At 52.0% G+C, this 22482-nt stretch overlaps 11 protein-coding genes across 11 annotated transcripts; 5 read left to right on the top strand and 6 right to left on the bottom strand.

Annotated features, from left to right (window-relative positions):
- BGZ61DRAFT_366874 (L-lactate dehydrogenase) lies at positions 1–1270 on the bottom strand (the record flags this gene model as incomplete). The annotated part of the gene is made up of 2 exons (XM_046241729.1): positions 1–134; positions 187–1270. 2 exons carry the CDS (start codon positions 1268–1270, stop codon positions 1–3), a joined length of 1218 nt encoding a protein of 405 aa, XP_046097097.1.
- Positions 1271–1455: 185 nt separating this feature from the next.
- Positions 1456–1605, bottom strand: BGZ61DRAFT_315321 (cytochrome b5-like heme/steroid binding domain-containing protein; the record flags this gene model as incomplete). Its single annotated transcript, XM_046238862.1, has 1 exon — positions 1456–1605. A coding segment is annotated over one exon (150 nt), but the record flags the coding sequence as incomplete, so codon positions are not given.
- A 321-nt stretch (positions 1606–1926) lies between these two features.
- Positions 1927–3564, top strand: BGZ61DRAFT_561795 (MFS transporter; the record flags this gene model as incomplete). The annotated part of the gene is made up of 4 exons (XM_046255825.1): positions 1927–2294; positions 2349–2839; positions 2888–3190; positions 3242–3564. The coding sequence occupies exons 1-4, from the start codon at positions 1990–1992 to the stop codon at positions 3562–3564; spliced, it is 1422 nt and encodes a 473-aa protein (XP_046097095.1). The 5' UTR covers positions 1927–1989.
- Positions 3565–4046: 482 nt separating this feature from the next.
- Positions 4047–5645, bottom strand: BGZ61DRAFT_538910 (putative salicylate hydroxylase; the record flags this gene model as incomplete). Its single annotated transcript, XM_046254707.1, has 7 exons — positions 4047–4087; positions 4143–4462; positions 4515–5253; positions 5302–5359; positions 5416–5492; positions 5529–5551; positions 5602–5645. 7 exons carry the CDS (start codon positions 5643–5645, stop codon positions 4047–4049), a joined length of 1302 nt encoding a protein of 433 aa, XP_046097094.1.
- A 609-nt stretch (positions 5646–6254) lies between these two features.
- BGZ61DRAFT_367222 (uncharacterized protein) lies at positions 6255–8362 on the top strand (the record flags this gene model as incomplete). The annotated part of the gene is made up of 8 exons (XM_046241761.1): positions 6255–6594; positions 6643–6834; positions 6884–7054; positions 7104–7192; positions 7245–7562; positions 7613–7889; positions 7961–8049; positions 8108–8362. 8 exons carry the CDS (start codon positions 6255–6257, stop codon positions 8360–8362), a joined length of 1731 nt encoding a protein of 576 aa, XP_046097093.1.
- A 303-nt stretch (positions 8363–8665) lies between these two features.
- Positions 8666–9875, top strand: BGZ61DRAFT_593215 (alcohol dehydrogenase; the record flags this gene model as incomplete). Its single annotated transcript, XM_046256780.1, has 3 exons — positions 8666–8739; positions 8786–9769; positions 9828–9875. The coding sequence occupies exons 1-3, from the start codon at positions 8674–8676 to the stop codon at positions 9873–9875; spliced, it is 1098 nt and encodes a 365-aa protein (XP_046097092.1). The 5' UTR covers positions 8666–8673.
- Positions 9876–9955: 80 nt separating this feature from the next.
- BGZ61DRAFT_401771 (Thiolase, N-terminal domain-containing protein) lies at positions 9956–11452 on the bottom strand (the record flags this gene model as incomplete). Its single annotated transcript, XM_046243068.1, has 5 exons — positions 9956–10017; positions 10069–10180; positions 10231–10295; positions 10345–11289; positions 11345–11452. The coding sequence occupies 5 exons, from the start codon at positions 11450–11452 to the stop codon at positions 9979–9981; spliced, it is 1269 nt and encodes a 422-aa protein (XP_046097091.1). The 3' UTR covers positions 9956–9978.
- A 668-nt stretch (positions 11453–12120) lies between these two features.
- BGZ61DRAFT_538906 (cytochrome P450) lies at positions 12121–13878 on the top strand (the record flags this gene model as incomplete). The annotated part of the gene is made up of 3 exons (XM_046254706.1): positions 12121–12573; positions 12631–13611; positions 13687–13878. The coding sequence occupies 3 exons, from the start codon at positions 12121–12123 to the stop codon at positions 13876–13878; spliced, it is 1626 nt and encodes a 541-aa protein (XP_046097090.1).
- A 444-nt stretch (positions 13879–14322) lies between these two features.
- On the bottom strand, positions 14323–14703 carry BGZ61DRAFT_538905 (uncharacterized protein; the record flags this gene model as incomplete). The annotated part of the gene is made up of 1 exon (XM_046254705.1): positions 14323–14703. One exon carries the CDS (start codon positions 14701–14703, stop codon positions 14323–14325), a length of 381 nt encoding a protein of 126 aa, XP_046097089.1.
- A 3305-nt stretch (positions 14704–18008) lies between these two features.
- On the top strand, positions 18009–20136 carry BGZ61DRAFT_510025 (uncharacterized protein; the record flags this gene model as incomplete). Its single annotated transcript, XM_046252039.1, has 5 exons — positions 18009–18563; positions 18614–18733; positions 18793–18843; positions 18900–19024; positions 19074–20136. The coding sequence occupies 5 exons, from the start codon at positions 18009–18011 to the stop codon at positions 20134–20136; spliced, it is 1914 nt and encodes a 637-aa protein (XP_046097088.1).
- A 150-nt stretch (positions 20137–20286) lies between these two features.
- On the bottom strand, positions 20287–22120 carry BGZ61DRAFT_484653 (homogentisate 1,2-dioxygenase; the record flags this gene model as incomplete). Its single annotated transcript, XM_046249638.1, has 5 exons — positions 20287–20436; positions 20505–20623; positions 20706–21060; positions 21110–21744; positions 21829–22120. 5 exons carry the CDS (start codon positions 22118–22120, stop codon positions 20287–20289), a joined length of 1551 nt encoding a protein of 516 aa, XP_046097087.1.
- Positions 22121–22482: the final 362 nt, after the last annotated feature.

Genomic DNA, 22482 nt, shown 5'->3' with positions numbered 1-22482 from the left:
TTATATCTTCGACAAGCCCGCTCTTGTGCTGCAGTGGTGCTCAAACTCGTCCAGGTTGATGTACTCGCTGTTCAGCTGAGATATTGTCGTCACACCAAGCAACCTCATGGTGGTCTGTATCTCATCACTCAGAACTAGAGAGATTGTGTTAGCAAGTCATCTCAGAAAGAGTGGCGCTGCACTTACTTTGGATAGCCTTCAAAACCCCTTCGGCCCCATACGCACTCAAAGCGTACAAGAATCCGCGACCGATACCAACAGCGCGTGCCCCAAGACAGAGCGCCTTCACAACATCCGTCCCTCTCATAATCCCGCCATCGACGTACACCTCCGTTTTGTGGAAGATCTCGGGGCATTTCTTCCTGATTTCTAGGAGCACCTGGACGGGACTTGGTGCGTAGTCAAGCTGTCTCCCGCCATGGTTGCTCAGGTATATTCCATCCACACCGTGCCGTGTTGCTTCAAGTGCATCTTCAACGGTTTGAATACCTTTCAAAATGATCGGTCTCTCTCCCCAGCATTTCCGGATCCATGGCAAATCATCCCATTCCAGAGTGGAGCAATGCACGCCCCGTAGTGTCTCTGCCTCGTTGCCCGGAAGTGATACCTGGCCGCCTGTGCGCTCCACATCAAGGCCAGCTTCTAGATCTAACAAAGCCTTGAAGCGATCGTCGTCATCCCGTTTCCCAATCACTGGAGAGTCGACAGTAACCACTAGAGCGCTGAAGCCAGCCTTTTTGGCCATATCAATCAGCTTCGCGGCATCTTGCTTGACCTTGGGCATGTAGAGCTGGAAGAACAAGGCTCCACCGCGACGCCCTGGAGCGCTTTGGAAGAACTCCATCACATCTCCGGGCGACACGGACGAGTAGGTGCAAACACATTGCGGAATATCCATCTGCGCAGCTCCACTGGCGAGACAGAGCTCGCCATCCTTGTGTCCCAGGCGCGCAGCTGCAGCCGGAGCAATGAAAATGGGCATACTGCTGTCTGAGCCCATTATCCAGCACTTCATGGAGGCAGTCGCGACATTCCGGAGGACGCGGGGCCGGAAGCCGATGCGCGTCCAGTCGGATCTATTCCGGTTGCGGGCGGATAATGTCTCCGCACCGCTGTCGAAGTATACAGCGGCTTTGGGAGAAAGAAGAGCGCGACTCACTTCTTCGAGATCACCCAGTGATTTGCATGCTGAAAGAGGTAGTATGGCGCCGGGGGGCAGCAAGGGCGAGGCGGCCGATTGCGAAGTCGATGCACCGAATCCGGGCGTCATTCCCGTCACAGGCCCGATCTTCTTCACTATTGCTGTTAGTCATATGGCTTCCAATGGGACAAGTAACGCTCACCTTGGCTTGGATTGCCGTTGATTGTCTCGGGAGCGTGGATTGCCTCGTAGTCCTCGGTCGCATCCTACAGTTCTGGTTCAGCACTTGTAGTCCTCGGATTAATCTCACTCACTTTGCCTGCGAGTCTGAGGATAACATTGGCACCCCCTGGGTGGTGATCAAGAAAATCAGTTACGTCATATGCATTTCCGGAAATAATGATCCAGCACGATGACCTGGTCGAGTGCTTTTCAGTTTCCTTGAGAGAGGGCATCGTAGTCTTGAGCTCAGTTGAAGTGGATAACCAAGTAGAACGATTGTCTGGAATTTCTCATAATTTTAAGATTTGCATTGCCCATAGCAACTAAATCCTTGACCATTGCTCGGCACCGTTTTCCGCCTGGCAAAGTCCATCAGAAACCTGCGCGGATAAGCCACTGCACCAAAGGACAAAGACCTGATGACTGCGGTGTGCTTTCAAGTACCTATGGTTATCTATATCTCCATCCAAGGGCTATAGTCTCGAGTGTCTCAATTGGATTGTTTTTCACTCTATTTCTGGCATTGAATATTCCCACTCATCTCCACAATCTCCGGAATACTCGTAAACGACACTCGCTCCAAGGCCCGCCATTATACTTGGCGCACTGTCGCCTATGTCGTCGCCATGTCTTTCGGCTCCTTGGCCCACGGATATATGGCCAGTATAATTGGGACGACTATTGGACAACCGTCTTTTATAGAGTACATGGGCCCGGAGCTTGTTCAAGGTAACAAATTGGGGTTAGTTGTTGGAATGTACTATGCTGGAGGCTTCTTTGGAGCTTGCTTCTCTGCTCCACTCTCTGACAGAATTGGGCGGAAATGGACGACTTTCATCGGTGCATTTCTCACCATGATCTTCAGTGGAATTTTAGCTGGCTCTGTCAATCCGGATATGTTTATTGCCTTCCGCTTCTTCGTGGGACTGTCGTAAGTGATTATCCAGAGCCGTGCTCGGCTGATTGTCAGACTAACGCTGCACAGATCAACCATGCTGTTCACAGTCATTCCGGTGTGGCTTACGGAGATGGTGCCTCCAGAAGGGCGTGGAATCCTTGTTGATGCACACCCAATATTAATAAATTTTGGTTATTGTCTTGCATCTTACGTCGGCGTTGGATTTTACTATGTCCAGGGAAACAACCAACAATGGAGAGGTCCGCTAGCAATTGGATGCGTACCTTCCATCCTCGCCGTCCTCACGGTTCCGTTTCTCCCTGAAAGCCCCAGGTGGCTGCTCATGCACGGAAGAGAAGCAGAAGCATGGAAGATTGTACAAAGTCTGCATTGGGATCCCAGCGACACTGAACATGCTACTCGAGAATTTGCTGACATGAAACGCCAAATTGAGGTCGACCGAGCAATGGAGTTCAGTTACAAGGATGTAATCAAGAAGCCTTCGTATAGGAAGAGGTTCCTGGTTGGGGGTGCTTTGGTGTTCTTCTTGCAGGGTTCCGGCGCGCTCGTCATCAATAGTAAGTACACCCAAAATGTGATCCATGATCTTGCTGATTGGTGATTAGACTACGGCGTGTACCTGTACGCAGCCCTTGGTTTCAACGCTGAAAAACAGTTGGATCTTCAAGCAGGCTGGGTTGCAGTCGCAGCAGTTGTGAATTGGGGCGCAGTCCTTGTAGTTGACAGAATGCCCCGTCCATGGCTTATCACCATCGGATTCGCTGGTTGTCTGGGTTGCCTCATAGCGGAAGCAACAATCCAAGCGACGTCTCTCAATAGCGACAACCAAAACGCCCTGCAGGCCGGCGTTGCGATGCTCTATGTCTTTGTGTTCTTTTATGGGTTCTTTTTGGACGGGTCGACATTCTGTGAGTACTCCTCAACATACTTTCGTTCCTTTGCTAAGCCATATTCCATAGTTTACATCGGAGAGATTTTTCCAAATCATCTTCGAGCATTGGGGATGACGTACGCAATGGCTCTTTTGAACCTGTTGAATATTATATGGCAAGTTCCCGGCCAAGCGGCCTTGGAAAATATCGGCTGGAAGTATTATCTCCCCTTCATCATCCTTACAGCGATATCGGTAGTGGTGGTGCCCATGACATTTCCAGACACCCGGAACATGGCGTTGGAGGATATCATGACTTTGTTTGGTGATGAAGTGCGAGTAAATGATAGTTCTAGTCGAGAGCTGGAAAAAGAAGGTGATTGTGAGCACAAGGAAGTCGAGGCTGCATAGTGAGTGTGGATGTGGTAGACACACCTTGGTTGCAGCCCCTAAGTAGGATGAAGGTATTATCCATGAACATGCATGTACGTTCCACATTTCGGGATCTTAACTACCGAGCTATTCTTTTTGTACATCAGATCCATAATTCGGATCCTCTTGTGTCATCGTCGACTGCGTCTAGTCCCAGCTACCCTAGACTCTCAGTCATTAAAGGATTGAAGATAAACCAGATAACCTACAGCGATAAAACAGGCTTATGCCAAAGAGCCGAGGAAAACTACCGACACATTTGCCGATGGGCCGAGGCATGAATGATCCGACTCGGCACGCTGGATTTTCTTTGCACCAGTACTAACATTGGCTCCGCAACGGTAAACTATCCGTACAAGAATTTCTCAGAGATTGTAGAATATGCCTATGGATTGAACAAAGTATAACTTTTGAGATGCCGCTTTACTATGAGAGCTAAGCGTAGATACTAGGCACTCCAACTAAAGCCGAGGACCTACAATGCCACCCCTGTCTTCCCGGACTGCTATATCAGTTAGCCAAAAGCAACGGTCGTTTGAACACAGATGATCTCGTACCGTATGCAGAGCCTTGCGCTTCTCGCTCAGCGTCAAAGCTCCATAAATACTGCTGGCTCGCAGCATCATTCCAGCGGTCCGGATTGGAGCGTGTAGCAAACAGCGTGTCCCGGGCAATCTGCTCTGGCCCATCTGCCAGATGAAGAGATGCCCTCGTCTCCGTCCCGAAATTCTGCACTGTCTCTGCCCTCAGCTTTCGAGTCCGCTGATAAAACTCCAACGCGGTGGGGATTTCCAGTTTGGACTTGACGCTAGAAAGTATCACACCAAGTGCTGCGGCATCCTCGACGGCTTGCGCAGCACCTTGTGCTACGTATGGCCTGCCACTTAGTTAGCATATGGCAATCTCGAGGATAGGGAGGTGGAACGAACAGCATGGGATGGCAAGCATCACCAAGAAGAGCGCATGAGCCTCTTGTCCAAGTCTTCAACGGCGGGTGGGAGCAGAGCTTCCACTCCATAACCTCTTCATCGGGGACGAGAGTCAGCATTTTGACCAACAGTGGATCCCAGCCTTCGTATTCCTTTAGAAGCATCTCCTTGGACCCCCGGGTAGTCCACGATTCTTCGAGACCTCCTCTGTCCGGATGTGCCATGGCGATGTTGTAGAGCTGATGATTCCGCACGGGGTATGCCACAATATGCCCACCTGGGCCTACCCAGCGTCGAACAGTGGCGTCTGTGACGCATTTCAGAAGCTCTGGATCGTGAGCCATCAGGTCCCGAGGAAGAATGAGTCTGAAAACAGCATCGCCGGTTGGAATCGCAATGTCAGAATCATCATCGAGGAGGAGTTTGCGAATTGCAGACTTGATTCCATCTGCTGCCAACACCACATCTCCATATACCCACTCTCCAGTACTTAGTTGAACGGATGCGTCACGGAAGTTGACATCCACGACGGTGCTGTTCAGTCGCATGGTCACGCCCTCGAAAGATTGTGCCTTTGCGATGAGCGCATTGTGCAGGTCCGCACGATGGATTACCCATTGCTCCCCGTGGCTGCCGTCTATGACCTTGTCAGATAGAACCTTGCCATTTTGCCACCTCAAGACCTTGACGCGTTGTGTTTTGACGCCTTTCGCGCGTATTTCGTCACCAATTCCCCATCCTAAATAGGTCAGCTCAGTTTGCGCTACTTGATCTGTGAGTTATTTACTGTCCAGTAGCCGCAGCATGTTGGGAGCGACCTGAATGCCTGCCCCAATTTCAAGCAACTTCACAATTGTCAAAAAAATCAAAAAAATCGTTTAAGTTAATTCGGATACGTTACCTCTGGGGCATTCTCCAGTATCACTACTTGGTGTCCGCATCGCCCCAATGCCACTGCAGCTGCAACACCTCCAATTCCTGTTCCAGTTTGTTAGTATGTCTACCGCCCGATACGAGTGAATAATAACTCACCCGCGCTTGAATACAGTTAGCGACTGGTTCCTTGTTATCGATTAGGAGCACTTACCCAACGATCACAACGCGAAGGCGGGACTCGGCCTGTGAAGACATTTTGAGATTGGCGTTGATCAGTTGCTCCGAGACTGATGGGGAAAACGGGTGTGAATAAATAAAGGTTCGAACGAATGAGATAAACTCCAGTTCAATGTCCGCAGAGACAAGACTATATATTGTAGTAATTAGATGTATTTAATTCGCTATTATGTGGGGTCATCGAGAGGAGGTGGGGCCTCATCCATGGCCCCAGACTGCGCAGACTGTGGGGAAAAGAGACGAAGTAACTCAGTTCACAAACTCTCTCACAAGTTCAGCCCTGTTTTCCCCAGTTCATGGGTCCTAATTGGCTAGATACCCACGGCCCGAGGCTCATCCCCCCCTCTACCTCCTCACGTCGGTACCTTTTCACGGGAGAGCTGGAGAGCTGGGCCAGATTATCCCCAGAAAGTGTCAGAGAGTGTGGAGATGTAAGATAGATGACAGGCTATTTCGAGACGTGGGTCCCGCTGTAATATGGGGAGTTGTTAATACTATCTAGATATTCATGAATAAGATTGATATACGGCCTCTATCTTGAACCCCAACACAACTGAATCATTCTATTGACAACAGTCTATCGTCAAAACAATAACCACATCGATATCCAAATCTTCCAACACCAAAATGACATCCCCTAGCAACCTCTCCTCCATCTTGGACCAAGACCTCATCCTTCCACCCGATGTAACTGCCGAAGGCTTGCGCATGGCTTTAGCCGAGATGGCTAAGGTTGTCGGGAGCAACAACTTGGAAGTGCATACCAGAGCTACGATGAAGCCTGACAAAGAAGGAGAATACTTCAACCTCCCCAAGGAACACGATCTCTTCTATGTGCTCGAGAAGGATGAATTCCTCGCCAGCGCTGTTGTTTCGCCCGGCAGTGTCGAGGAAGTGTCTGCGATCGTCAAGCTTGCCAACCGATATCTCGTACCCCTCTGGCCCTGTTCCATGGGTCGCAACCTCGGTAAGGAAGACCCTTGTCTGGAAATGCAAAGTTAATCACGGACTCTAGGCTATGGGGGAGCTGCGCCTCGATTACGAGGTAGTGTTGTCATCGACATGGGCGCACGAATGAACAAGGTGCTCGACGTTAACGAGCGGGACTGTACCTGTCTACTCGAGCCCGGCGTTAGTTACTTTGCACTGTATGATTACCTGCAGAACAATGGACACAAAAACCTGTGGATTGACAGTCCTGACTTGGGTAAGCCACACCAACGGCGTAGCTTTCCATCAATCGCTAACCAAGAAAGGCGGTGGCTCCGCTGTCGGCAATGCGCTAGACCGCGGGGCCGGATATACACCATACGGCGAGCATTTCTCCATGCATTGCGGAATGGAGGTGGTTCTTCCCAATGGAGAGGTGATTCGGACCGGTATGGGCGCGTTGCCAGAGAGCAACACCTGGCAGACCTTCCAATATGGTCAGTAACATGTCTTTTGTGCCAAACCAATAAATACTGATTCAAACAGGGTTTGGGCCATATCCTGACGGATTATTTACCCAATCAAACTTTGGCATTGTCACAAAGATGGGATTCTGGCTCATGCCTGATCCCGGCGTAAGTCATAAAGCACATCCTGTCACCCGGTTCCCTCTAAGTTTTGATACAGGGCTACCAAGCATATCTCTTCTCGTTCCAAAACGACAGCGACCTGCCTGCTATTGTCGAATACGTACGACAACTCCGTGTTGGAATGGTCATCCAAAATGCCCCTACGATTCGCAACACTCTGATTGACGCTGCTGTCTACGCACCTAAATCGGAGTATACCAGCTCCAAGGATGTCCTGACAGATGCAGAGATTGACTCAATCGCCAAGAAGATTGGTGTAGGACGGTGGAATATTTACGGGGCCATGTATGGACCCAAGCCCATGCGTGATCTACAATGGGCTGCTCTGAAAGCCACATTTATGCAGATTCCAGGTGTGAGTAAACCACCCATCGTACCAAGTGGCAAGCTCTAACTGCTTATTAGGCATCGTATGAATTCCCGCAGCCGCGCGTTGAAGGCTCGAAGCAGACAGTGCTCCATATGCGAGAAGAAACCCTCAAGGGCATCCCCAACACATACGAACTGGGCTGGCTGGACTGGACATGTCCCCGCGGCTCTTTGCTAGGATTTTCGCCCATTTCTCCAGCCACGGGTGTGGATGCAAATAAGCAATACCAGATGGTCCGGAAGCGGTTTGTCGAGTTTGGCTTTGACTACATTGGTACTTTTGTTGTCGGATGGCGCGAGCTCCATCACATTGGTGTGTTCCCCTTCCCACTTCCCCGTTCAGATTTGGCATACAAGACGATTGAACTAATATTTGCATAAAAGTGTGTCTAGCATTTGACAAAACCAACCCAGATGAACGGAAGCGGGCACATCGATGCATCGAACTACTCATCGACGACGCCGCCAAAGAGGTAACTCTTGACGCAAAATTCCTGTAAAGAAACCTCAACGACTAATCTATCATTGCAGGGTTATGGCGAGTACCGCACCCACCTGTGCTACATGGATCAAATCGCCAGCGTTTACAACTGGGGCGGCGGCTCTTCGCTGAAGTTCAACGAGCAGCTGAAGGACGCGTTAGATCCAAACGGCATTCTCGCCCCAGGAAAGAGCGGCGTGTGGCCTGCGCGACTGCGAGGACGCGGATTTGAGATCAAGAGAAGCACCGAGTACAAGGGGATTATTGGGTCGTCTAGATCCAAGGGGGGAGCACCGAAATTGTAGTTGGTGGTGCGAGATTTTCCGTTCTTCGTGTAGTTGTGTTAGTGCAATTCTGGAACGGCCTTGGACTCCTTTGACAGCGTTGGTGATTGGCGTGACACGTTTGTGATTTGCATTCCCCTCTTTGCCTCGAGAACATTATCCCCAGATTTCTCTTGAATGATAGATAAACTTTGGGCTTCTCCAACTTCAAGGATCTATGTGGGGCTACGACTAAAACCCACTGGAGTAGGTATAAAATGATGGCTAGCCCCAGATCAGTCGCTCTCTTCGCCTACTCGAAGAAACCCGTAAAGCACAGCTGAACTTGACTGATGAGAAAAGACGACGCTCACGCCATGGTATTGAAATCATCCACCATGAAGGCCGCCCTGGTAGTCGTAAGTGAGTGTCAGAGCCATATTTCTCCCCAACTAACGCATACAGCGCTCTTCTACCGGCTTCAAATTTAGAATCTCCTCCATCGCCATCCCCCCCATCGGACCCCTGGAAATCCTAGTACAGCTCTCTGCAACAGGCGTCTGTGGGACTGATATGGCCCTGGCATCCGGCGAAGTCGGCCCTACGTGTCAAATTCTCGGCCACGAAGGCATCGGACGGGTGGTCCAAGTAGGACAAGGCGTCCCGGCCAGTGACGTCCAAGTAAACGACCGTGTCGGAATCGCCTGGTTGCGCGACATCTGCGGCAAATGCGCCTACTGTCTACATCCCGGGGGTGAAACGCGCTGTGCCGAGCAGCTCAACTCTGGCCGCAAGATTGACGGGACATTTGCCGAATACGCTGTCGTTCCGGCCCGGTACTTGGTGCGGATACCGGATCATGTCAAGACGAGTGATGAGATGCTCGCTCCCATTCTATGCGGAGGCGTGACGGCTTACAAGGCCCTGCGTGTCTGCGGTGCGAGCGGCGGCCAGTGGGTTGCTGTCCTTGGCGCAGCAGGTGGTGTAGGTGCGTTTGCCATCCAGTATGCGCGAGCTATGGGCCTGCGTGTCCTTGCCATTGACGCTGGAGAGGCCAAGGGCAAGTATTGCCTGGATCTTGGAGCGGAGAAGTATATCGATGTCGTGGACACTACCGACCTGGCTGATCAAGCTGCCAAAATCACCGGGGGACGAGGAATCAGCGCAGCCCTCGCCATCGCCGGCTCGGCCAAGGGATACCAAGCGGCACTGGAGATCCTCGGTCCATTTGGCACTCTCGTGTGCGTGGGGATCCCACCGCCCCACGAGCTGGTCAGTTTCCATCCCTTGCTCTTCATCGACAAGGGCATCAAAATTGTTGGGTCTGCCGTGGGGACTCGAGAGGATATTCTGGACGCGATTGAGTTTGTGGAGCGTGGTCTCGTCAAGTCAAATATCGTCCGAGCTACGCTGCTGGACTTGCCGAAGATTGCAAAGGAATTCGGAAAGGTGAGTTTTTCATCATTTCAATCTCGCCTCTGCGGTTTACTGATTTCATTTTGCATAGGCAAACGGAAAGTACGTTATTAAGTACAATGTGCGTGGGACATTGTGATGGGTTGGATACAGGACAAATGAGCTATTTTCTCTATCTAAACATAGATCTATAAAGACTTTGTCTATTAGTGACAATTGGAGCATTTCTAAACTACATTGCATTACACCTCTGAAACTATCAAGCTGGCCATTCCCATACCCTGCATTGAGTATTAGATGTGACGCTGCATAAGAATCTTAGGAACACTTACTGTACCGATACACATGGATGTGACGGCGATTTTTTGTCCAGTTCTTTTGAGTTCAGACAGGGCGGTGACAATTTGGCGGGCTCCAGTACATCCCAACGGATGTCCGAAAGCGCTATGTAGTGGTTAGATTGCTTGAATGATCAAAGGGTTCAAGACACTTACATGGCTCCTCCGCGAGGGTTGACGCGTGATTTATCGAGGCCTAGTTTCTGTGTGCAATACACAAGCTATACGCATTAGCCCGTATCCGCGTGCGATAGAGTAGGTAGCACATACCATGGAGGCAAAAGCCTCGTTGATCTCAAACACGTCGATGTCATCCTTTGACAGTCCCACCTTCTTCAGCAACTTTGGTATCGCCACTGTTGGCCCGATACCCATAACACGCGGATCTACACCGGCGGCAGTAGACAGGACAAATCGCGCCAGAATCGGTTGGCCCAGTCTCTCGGCAACATCACGGCGCATCAGCAACACGGCTGCTGCACCGTCAGTCAACTGCGACGCATTACCGCCAGTGGTCGTAGCAGGCGGCCACTGGGGGAACGCAGCGCGGATCTTGGAGAGTGATTCTTTGGTCGTCCCATATCGGACGCCGTCATCGCGCGTGACTTGCACCGTTTCCAGTTCGCCCGTCTTGGGGTTCTTCCAAACCGTTGTCATGGGAAGTATTTCGTCATCCGGCCAGCCTTGTTTCTGTGAAGCCTCGGCCTTTTGGAACGACTCGGCTGCAAACTCATCCTGCAGCTCGCGCGAGATGTTAAAGTCGCCTGCCACGTTCTCAGATGTCCATCCCATGGACTGCGTGATGTCCTTGATGACAGGATTCGCCATGAAGCTCGCTGAGAACTCTGGAGCGCCGTTGTCCGGGTTGGTACTCATACTCTCCGCACCAACAGCTATCCCGATGTCGATGCCGCCGGTAGCAATCTTGTTGGCGACGCTCTCCACTGCCAACAGGCCAGAAGAGCACCAACGACTCACTGTGGAGATGGCCGTAGACGCCGGATATCCAGCCGCCACGCAAGATGCTCGCGTGACGAAGGTCGCATCCTTGTGCAGCACATTGCCCACGACAATCTCCTCAATAAGCTGGGGATCGAGCGTGGATTTTTCGCGCACTGCGTTCAGAAGCGGGACGAGTAATCCATCCAGCGCGGTGTCTTTCAAGGCGCCTTTGTAGGCTTTGGTCAATGGCGTGCGCAAGGCGAGACATATGACCTGGACATTTGTTAGTAGGAAATACGAGATGCAATCCGGAGGGACAGTTGCTCACCACGTCTGCTGGGCTGCGGGCGCCCAGTAGAGCATCTCGAGCGGATGGCTTCTTTGGGCCAGCTATCTGGTCAGACAGCTGGCGGACTCTCTGAATTGAGGCTGACATTTCGTAGATGGTGGATTGGACTTGTTTGGGATTGGATGTGTGGTGAGCGGTTCATGTGAAGGTACACGAACAATGAAGAAAAGCCACTGTACTGTAGCATCGAGCATATTGCACTAACTGCCGAACTTACGGCACTTCGACCGAGCTGTGGGGTCTCTTTGTGGAGATATTTCTGGCATCCGGATCCTCGGGATATTGTACAGAGGCCCCAAGTGGTGCGCTCGTGGGGCCGGCATTCCGGTTGTCAAGCTAGATACAATTTGGACGAATTAGTGTACCTCGGCAATCAAGCAGTCTTTCTGACGGTACTCCGTAATGAACTTTGGTACTCCGTAATCAGCTTTGGTACTCCGAAATCACCTTTGTCACCTCTCCAAGCAAGCGGAAAGCAGAGCACACAGGCCCCACAACAAATCGACGGTCCCACGTACAGGAGCAGACACACCATGGGGATGTCAAAGCGACTTGGATATTGTAGCTAGAGAAGTGAAAGATCGTCGTCAATTCAGGTCATGTGGTGGACAGTGTTGAATAGCATCTGGATTTATATAAGCATAGCATAAGGTTCACAATGAATATCCGCTATAATATTCTCATCGGCTGGAAATGTGCAAAGCCTGTCAAAGCAAAACACCAAGAAATAAAACACCAAGAAAACGCATCACATCATGGGATTATTCACCATCGCGGCCGAAAAGATCGGTTCCAATTTTTCAACTCCACTAGGTTTACTGATATTCATATCTGGAGTTTCTGTGCCTCTCGTCTGGCTTATCGCAGACTATGTTCGCATTCTTCGTCTAAGGCAGCGAATGCCGCCCGGACCTTTCCCTCTGCCATTATTCGGCAACTTCTTCGACATTCCGAATGAGAAGCCTTGGATTAAATGGGAGCAGATGGCCAAAGAGTACGATAATCCGATGCTGACGCTCTGGAACGGACGCCGGCCCATTATTGTGTGTAATGATATATGGACCATCTCGGATCTCCTCGATAAGCGAGCAAGCATCTACTCCTCACGGCCGCGCTTCGTCGTCATGGGTGACATGATGAATATGACGGAAACAAACCAGGTGAACCAACTTTACGGAGATCGGTGGCGACTCCATCGGCGTTTGACAGTAAGCCATATTGTTCTGATATACACTGAACCGCGTTAATATCGATTGCCTCTGTAGCATGGCATAGTCGGAAGTCAAGCCGTACGGGCGCACCGCCATTTACAACTAAACGAGTCCAAGGTATTAACGCGAGACCTCATGGAGTCTCCCGAGACTTTTGAGCCCTCAATTGAGCGATACTCATGCTCCGTCGTCTCCATTATCGGTTGGGGACGGCGAATCGCAAAGATCAACGACCCTGTGGGCCAAGTAGCTCTGTCCTTCATGGAAGCCGTCGACTACGTCATTCCAGGGCTCTACATCATGGAAGCCGTGCCGTTCCTATCCAAGCTCCCTGCTTGGATCTATCCTCTGCCATCGCAGATCCTCACTGGTGCCAAAATATTCCAGCGCTACTTTGCAGCCTTGTCTCGGGAGGCTTCACAGGCCGGGGAGGACAATTTCTCTAAGCAGCTGATGGCCGCCCAGGAGATGGATGGACTGACGGATGACGATGTGGCCAGCTTGACCGCCAATCTAATCGGTGGCGGCGTCGACACAACGAGCAGCTCGATACTGTCATTCATCCTGGCCATGTGTGTCTTCCCTGAAGCCCAACGCAAGGCGCAAGAAGAAATCGAGGCCGTTGTGGGTTCACAACGAACACCTACCTGGGACGACGAGGACCACCTGCCATTCGTCAAGGCCGTCGTGAGCGAAACACTGCGATGGCGAACTGTCACCATTCTCGGGGGCATTCCGCACGCGCCAACCCAGGATGATGAGTACAACGGCTACTTTATTCCAAAGGGCACCGCCATCACTGGTAACTTGTGGGCCATCCACCGAAACCCAAGAGACTTTCCAGATCCGGATGCTTTCCGCCCCGAGCGCTTCTTGGGCGGACTTGAGAGGCCGTATCCTAATAAGAAAGGACACAATGCTTTTGGCTGGGGTCGTCGACAATGTAGTGGTCAGCCACTCGCTGAGCAAGGGTTGTTTATTACTATTGCACGACTTCTCTGGGCATTTTCCATCAAGCCTGGGCTGGACGAACAGGTAAGTCATTTCCTCACTGCCTTTTGATTTTCAGTCTAGCTCTTTAATATTGGCTAATCGTGCTCATGTGGCTAGGGTAACGAGGTGAAGTTAGACATCTTCGCCTATACGAAGAGCGAGAACATGAGACCCCAGCCATTCAAGGCTCAGTTCATACCCAGAACTCCGGATATTGCCGAGATTTTGCGCAGCGAGGCTGATACTGCACTTGAGGAATTGAGTGTATTTGATGGTGAGACAAAGATTACCATGGCTAGTGTTATGTAGGGGTGCTTGGGGTGCTTGACTTTTACGCATGCTTCCCATCGTACCGTTCTCTACTTTGCAATGCCTCTGACGCATGTTCAATTACTAGGCACATCATTGACTAGTGTGATAAGTCATTCCGCGTAGTTTAGTTCTTAATATTTTCTCCGCAGTTGGGCACCTGTGACTCCGTGGTGGTTTTGTGACGGCTTCATCAGGGCACGCTATACTATTCTGGTTGTTTTATTTCTAAGAACACTATTGGAAATCTCCAACACCTGACTTGCTTCAGTTAACGGCACAGCATTTGTTTGGCTCCATATATCACTGTCACCCAGAGTGTTTGGTACTAACGTCTCTGACCTGTCGCTTCGCACACCCACGTCCTCGGACGACGTTGGGACCCCGAATTCTCGAATTACAATCCTCAAAATGTCACCCGGTTCAACCGTGCCAGGTTCAGGTCTACTTTGACTGGTAAATTGACACAATCTCTGTTCTCAAGTCGCAGCCGGGCAGTCTCACACTGCCTTTCCAAGCTCGCCTCTTGCGTGCTTTGTACTTGCAGACGCAGGCACTGAGGTCGGGATTCAGATGAGCGGGATAGTCAGTCCTACGAAGTCTAGACGTAGTTTGCCGCTGAGAAAGGTAGTGCCCCGCAGTGTCAATGTTGCTGGCGACGGCAAAGCGCGCCAGCTTTGGTGCATCGGTGATACTTCCAGTGCCGAGGGTAACGATACAGTCAGGCGAGATCCAGTTTACAGCGTCAGTGGTCTTGATGATTTCAGCCATGGGCACGAGGGCTGATGCCGATGCAAACACCCGCCACGCGATCTCCGGGGGCATTCTTGAGGCGTTGTAGACCATTTATCTGTCATGTCAGACTCCTCGAGGCTATGACGAAAGCGCCAGCTGGCCGGGTTGCCGCCATGGTTACGGCTGCAGGCTTCGGGGAAGCGGAGGCCGTGAGTTATCGAGGGTTAGGCTCACTATGGAATGCTGGGCGCTGGACTTCCATGCCTTGGAAGGAATAAATGTTGCCCTGTGGTAGTCATTGTGAATAGTAATTTCCTCCACTTCTCACGCTCAACAATAACACGAAATAGAAGCCATCCACTTCGTGAATCTGGCGACTCAACCTGCCTCCGCCTCATCCGATCCCTCCCACACGTTGCTTTGGCCGAATGTGGGGCACAGGCACAACATCACCATATCAACATGTCTATCCTCCCCCACATAGATGTCACCAAATGTGGACTTGGACGGCAGGGGAACCCACATTGATGTTGGCTGTGGGTGGGAATGAGAGAATACTCTACTGTAGATCAAGTGGAAAGGTAGCCAAGAGACGGCATCCTCTACTCCTGTAGCATGACTACGGGCTACAATCATCGAAATACATACCCTTCACACCTTGGTCAGTTCCTTCGCATGCCTTTCTCGCTCTGGCACCTACTCCTCGCCTATGGCCTTTCTCCCCCGCAGAGCAGCCAGCATCCTGACCAAAACACCCAACGATTTGGTCCTACTCTCTGCCGTCCGAGCCCAATGATCAAGGCTTTCAAGGGCGGTTTCTGAAACGCATGGCCAGAAGATATGCTCGTGCCGGTATGGCCTCCATTTCCACTGCGTCCGCACTATTGACAGAAGAAAAGGTTAGGCGAGAAGCGTGCCGTCGTGCCAAAACTGAAGCCAAGATGTCATGATTGGCAATGGCCTCTCCGAGCTTGGATTCGCGAAGACCGGTTGGATTCTGGCCGAACCATACCGGCTTCCCTGTCACGACATCTTTCCACACGATCAATCGACCGAGCTCGAGCAGTCTCCAGGCTCTGATGCATATAACGCATTCCATCATGGTAGGCTAGATCCATGTTGACCTTGCGGACTGTGTGGAAAGCTGACGAGGAACGACGCGCCGTGTAGCTTGCCGACAGATGTATCGCCATCTCGAAAACAGACAATTAACGAGGAAGCGGCATACTGTCTACTCCCCAGGGCATCACGTTGGAGAACGTCGCGAGTCGGTACGATATTTCTCGCGCCGACCAGGATGAATGGGCTTTGCTGAGCCACCATCGAGCCGAGCGAAGCCAAGCAGCGGGCAAGTTTACAAGCGAGATTGCTGATGTGACGATAGAGAAGCTTAAGCCGGCGTGTATTGACAATGGCGGAGCACAGCAGGTGACTCATAAGCGATGCATTTTTGTTTAATCATCTTGCCGATTCTTCAGCTAATAATCTCAAGATCCCAGAGCTCCGACGGCGTGTCCGCAATCTCGTCGCTCGCCGTTCGTGGGCCAACGCGTGGCTGGATCCCCATCGGACGCTTTGTCGACACCAATATGTCCAGTTGACGGCCAAACGAGATTGGCATCGGGCCAAACTCGCGATACCATCACTACTCGAGTATCTATGACATCGATGAACTGGCTAAAAAATAGCTAGAATACTGTGTTTACTCTGGTCAAGTCTGGAGCATCTGTCCTTCCTGACTTACCCTGGAGTACCGTAAACAGTGAATAAATTGAGAAAGTCTAGCGCGACGCCAGGCTACCTGAAGTTGCCAAGACCGTATGGATGCGGCGCTAGACTTTCTCACTTTATTAAGTCTTTACGGGATAGTGAATCGATCACCTGCAACCGTCACAGGGGTCGAAGATTTTAAGACTCCTCCGTTAGGGATAGTGCTGTGGGCCAGGGAGGCAGCCATTGTGCCACGACACCGCCTTCATTATGTAACTCAGGGACGCCGATTATACCAAGAAAAGGCATTACAGGCGCGGTATAGGAACATGGGGGTACTTGTCGAGTCCCGTAAATGCTAGTAAATGCGAGTAAAACAGGTGCGGTACTGGCCTCATTCTCCAATCAACAAGTCACTCTTTGCATAAACATGTACCACGACCAAGAACGAACTCGGGATGAATAAACCCACAAGTGCCGGATGATATGAGCCCCGGCTTCTTCCCCAGGCGTAAACCCCGGATTTACCCCGCATCTTCGCATGAGCGGCCCAGATCACTGCTTCTCGACACGGCGTTGACATTGCCAATATACGAATCCTGAGTGGAAGCAGCCAGCTGTTGCATCTCGCCCGCCTCCCAGACGTCATATCGTCGTCTCACTTAGATTGTGCTGCCCCGTATCCAATGTCCATGTGAACGAACGAACGAACGAGCCTCCGCACCGCCAAAGGGATGACGCTGACGGCTACGGCGACGCCGGCGACTCGGGCAGCTCGCCTCACCAAGAATTGCTCGTACTGCTCTCGCAAGTTCTCCAAGGTCGAGCATCTAAAGCGTCACGAGAGATCGCGTAAGTTGGCTTTGAGCCTGCATTGCCCTGACGAGCGACGCTGACAGTACGCTGAAGACACGGGCGAGAAGCCGTTTGAGTGCGGTCGCTGCCGGAAGAGATTTGCGCGCGGGCAAGTCGAGGTAGACCCTCAACGTCCATCACAATTGCTGACTCTCCGTAGCGATGTGCTGAATCGACACGTCAAGGGCCACATGGAGGCCGCGGGGGAAGTCTGGGAAGGGTCAGAAAACAGGCCAGCCGCTCGATCGCCTCGACGAAATACTGCCCGAACCACAGCTTCCGGTTCAGGTCCAGAGAATCTCGACAGCCCCTCAGAGACCACCGACTCGCCGGTTGAAACCTGCTCTCCCCCGAGACGCGAAGGACATGAAGCGATGAACGGCCAGCAACCCCAACACACGGAGACTCTTGACGAGATAGTCGCAGCGTTACCAAGTCCGACCACCGCGGTCGGCCCCCAAGAGACGATGGACTCCAGCACGACGCCGATTGAGGATACCAGGTGGGAGACTGATCTTGCCGGCATAGATGTGGATATAAATGCCGTGCCGAACATGACCGCTACACCGAGGGTGCCACGGCCGGTTCAAGTGCAATACTTTCCTCAATTGGACTTCCCGGGAGACCTCATTGCCTCTGCTTCACTACCCCAGGGCGTACATGTGGACGACAGCGCAGCGCAAGACGCGTCTCTACAAGCGACGTTAGCTGCAGCCCAACAGAACAACGATTCGACAGACTGGATGAATCTATTCGACGACGACACCATTCCAACAAGCTTCGTCACCGGATGCCCGATCGACACTTCTGAAAACGTCGACTTTATGGACATGGATGTCTTCATAAGGGCACTCCGTCGACCGTCTCAACCAACCCACGAAATTCCCGATGAGCGATTCGCCAGGATCGCCAAGCTGTGGCCCAACAAGAAGAAACTACCCTGGCGTCTGATCGGCACGCTATGGCACGACGCTGCCTCGCACAAGGGCGACAATATATTCTCGGCTGCCCCCGATGACGGGCCTCATGCGAGAGCTTCGCCGGGAAGCCCGGTGGCATTCAAGTGGGACTTGGATGAGGAACGGCGTGGCCAATTGATCGAGGAGTGTTCTTCCATCAGAAACTCATCCAACTCCTTGTTTAATTCTCACCACGGAGCTGGAGGCCACCAAAGCCAGTCCGGTGACGACTTCCCATCAGCAGAAGTTCTTGACATGAGCCTCGACCTTTTCTTCCGCCGTTTTCACCAATTATTACCCTTCATCCATCAACAAACATTTACGGCAAAATCAGCAAACATCTCAGTAGTGAATGCCATGTGTCTGATCGGACTCGCCCTCTTGGATCCCCAGAACAAGAAAAGCTTCGTCACGATGCAGCTGCCGGTAAGTCCATTGAGCTCTTACCATTTTCAGGGGGCTAATGGCAATGAAAGGGAGCAATCGAACGCTGTCGAGTGGAACTGGCCCGGCCATGGAAATCCCACGAGGCAGCTGAGCTCTTGTCAGCACTCGGTTGTAGTGTCCTGCTTCTGAGCCTGTCTACCACCGATCCGGTAGGACCGCAAAATGGGCTTAATTTGGCCTGGAAAAGCTGACATGGCTGTGATTTCAGGAACGAGTTCACGATGAGCAGACCCAAATGCTCTACAATGATACCCTCATGGTTCGTACCCAAGCTATTCCACGTAATAACGACATCAATATAACCGTACTGTCTAGATGGCCTTGAAACACAACATCTTTGCGGCACACGAATCTACCCGTCTTTCATCAACACTTTTTGAGCGAGGCTGGAGCGGAGAGGAAGTCTGGAAGGCCTGGGCGCGGATTGAATCCGTCAAACGGTTTGTCCATGATCTTAAACATTCCAGTATTTGCAGCTAACTTGTAAAGTCTCATCGTGGGCCTGATCATGATCGATTCCTTCTTCGCTAATAACCTCGGAACCTGCCCCATCATCAAAATCGAAGCCATGCAGTTCTACGCACCCTGCACGGCGGAACTGTTCAAAGCACCCGACTCGCTCCGATGGACGTCCCTCGTCAACGCTGGCTGTCAAGTCATCTCACCCATCCTTGACTTCCGCCAATATCCAGTAACCCTGCCTGCAGCCGCGGGTGCCAGCGTCCACGGCCTGCATGGAGTGCTCGCGGCCGCCTGGCTACGCATCGCTGATGCCCGTCACCGACTGAATACCGGTTCGGGACTGGAAGAAAACAAGCGGTACATGATCCCAGCGGAGCTGTACGCGAGAGATGGCTCGGCAAAAGTCCTGACACCGCTCCTTATGGACATCTATGCTGCGTACCACAAGGAACTAAACACGGTAAACCCCAACTGCCTGGTATTTTGGCACAGGATGTGTCTGGATTTGACGGCAAACCTGAGCACCTTTGAACTCGCAGCTGGTAGGGGTGGACCGGAATCTGGACGGGCTGCCCTTGCAGATATCAGTCAATGGACTCAAACTTCTGCAGCACGCAGGGCCTGTTTGCATGCCGCGCAAACTTTCTCTTGCATGTCCCGCCGGAAGATATCAGACGGGACCATGTTCGTTTCTGAGATGGCCATTTTTAACTCTGCTCTCGTGCTCGCGCTCTATCTTTACATGTTACCACAGTTGGATGCCTCTGAGATGCAACTTGCCCCCGAGCCCTTTGAACTGCTGGACAACGTCGACTGGAACCAAGTAGGGTACGCAGGAATCAACTACGGTCATTCAACGGCGGGCATTCTTGACTGCCCGGCAAGGCGATTCATCAAGGATGGTGGAACGATATCTTTTGGTGGGATCATCTACCCCGGTGGTTATAGTTCCGCGCGGCGAATTTTACTGGAATATTTGGACTTGTTAGAAGAGGTTGGGAAGTGGAACGTGACGAATCTCTGTCGGATACTACGCATTATGAGTGACAGCATAACGGGGGAGACGGAACTCTCCCGGTTAGGGGAATAGAATAAGTAATGATTGTACACTAGGCAGGCAATTTCAGTATTCTGAACAAGATAAGGAAGGTATCGATAACAAGCTAAAAGACATGGCAAGTCTGAAAGATAGCAACGAATGTCTCTTGTTAATAAAGCCTCGTCAGGTTTTACAGCGGCCTCACGAGGTCCCATTAGTAGCTGCAGACTTAAGGCGCGTCCCGGCGAGATCAAAATCATGGTAGTAGTCCAAAGATTGCCGCTCACGGGCCTTGTCGTCTTTACGGCGCTGCAGCAGCTTCTTGATCTCGGGATGTGCCGAGAAACGATCCTATGAGTACGGTCAGACTCGCATTCTTAGAGTAGATTTGTGCCCATCCCGCGAAAGACGTTACTTACAGGAAGTTTGTCCCAGACTCCAGGGTCGGTGCCCTGGGGATGCAATGTGCCGCAGCCCACGCGGGCGTACTCGGTCCAAAGGAACGTTCGACTTGTCTCGACCATGATGGTCATTTGGTCTGGTGCGCATTAGAGGAAATCCACAATGCCGGGCCACCACCGCAAGGACGTGTTAGGGAAGAAGATGCAAAGCTGACATACTTTCAAGAATTCTCCTCGGCTCATTGACTTGCAACTTGACCTCTTCAACATACGCGTCATCAAACCCACCATGCGGTGTATGGCCACCCTCGTAGCTACCTCCACCCGGCTGGAAGTCGTCGGAGCGACCGAGTCCGTTGCCATACAGACAGGCGAGGAACTCGGAGGCTGAGTTGCGGTGGAAGTATGGGAGGCGGAACGAGTTGCTCGCAACGTCCCAGCGCGGACCGAACCAAAGGAAGTCGGCCAACGGCGAGTTGGGGTCGCGCGACTTTGCTGTCAACACGGTGTTGACCGAGGGGTCTGTATGATCGATCGTCGTGGCATTTTGCGACGCAAACTTGGTCAGGTCATACTGCATGATTGTGAGATAAAGCTTGAGCGACAGCGTCTGGATGACTTACCTTGTACGGCACGACGTTTCCATGCCACGCCACAACATCGAAAGGGCTGTGGTCCTGCTTGATGGCCACGTGCTTACCATTATTCTTGACAACAATCTCGAACGGCAAATGCAACTCGTCATCGATATACGCCTGCGGAAACAAGAAATCGCGAGGGTTGGCCAGACCATGCCCGCCAAGAGGACCAAGATCAGGAAGTTCCCAGATCGACCCCCAAACCTCGGTGATGTAGCCTCTCGCAGCGGTGCTACCAGCCCCGAGAGACAGACGGAAGCGCACGCCACGTTGGATAACGCAGATCTCGCCTGGTTGTAGGTATAACAGGCCCATCTCTGTCTGGACGTGGAGACTGCCCAGTTGTGGCGCGATGAGAAAGTCGCCGTCGGTGTTGCAGTATGCCCGCTGGACCATGTCGGCGTTGAACATGTAGACGTATAGCGCGATGCCCTCTCGTAGATTCGGGTCGCCGCTGCCGGCCAGCGTGTGTAGGCCGTCGGTGAAGTCGGTTCTGATGTCGTTCGGTGGGAGGGGGAACGGCGCCCATTCGGCTTGCTCTGGGAGTGCTTCGACGGCCTTGTTGAGAGAGAGGAAGCAGTTCTGGATGTTCGACTTGCTTTCAATTGGATAGTAGCCGTCTGTGTTGGGTTAGGAATCTGCTTGAGTACATAGGGACTTGTAGGCAGGCCTTAACATGCCGACCAGCGAATGAATGGACATACTGTGTGCAGCAGATGGTCGAGCACGATACATGTACGTGCTCATGTTGACATGACGCGGGGCCGCAAACGCCGACGAGGTGATACCCTCAGTATACAGCCCATACCCACGGTCTTGAGGGTTGTTCTGGGCTATAGGCAATGCCCCTGGAAGCACTTCAGACTGGTGGCGGTTCCCCCAGCCACACGTGTAGTCGTAGGGGTCATTCTCGCGGGTGGGTTTGCTCCGCTGCAGGTCTGTGTAGTGGAAGACCTTTTGCGGGTCGGTTGCTGGCGTTCGGCCGAGGGAAGGCATTGTGAGAATGGACGAAGGGAAGTAGCAAGAAGTAAGTGTATGTAAGCTACGGGATAAATAGACTAAGATGGGCGGATATGATGGCTGCGGTGCTAAGCTCTCAGCCAAGTGTCGTGGCGGGAGTGTTTATAGCCGGATGCCCCTCTCCACAACCACATTGGAGGTAATGCGGAGGGCCCTGACATATCCTGATTGAGATGTACACTGTACGTAATTCCCAAGACGATGTAACAGTTTCCCGGAGAATTTAGCCTGTCGACCCATTCCTCGGCCCCTCGACCGGCAGATCGGTGGCCTCGTCTCATGTGGGAGAATATCATGGGCCCCACCGTGGGGCGTCGACTTGAGATGGCTTCCACATC

The sequence above is a fragment of the Ilyonectria robusta genome (assembly GCF_021365365.1).
Source record: "Ilyonectria robusta strain PMI_751 chromosome Unknown BGZ61scaffold_31, whole genome shotgun sequence".
In the NCBI taxonomy this organism is placed as follows: Eukaryota; Fungi; Ascomycota; class Sordariomycetes; order Hypocreales; family Nectriaceae; genus Ilyonectria; species Ilyonectria robusta.
Note: the sequence above shows the minus strand (reverse complement) of the source record. Positions and strands in the feature narration are given on the sequence as shown.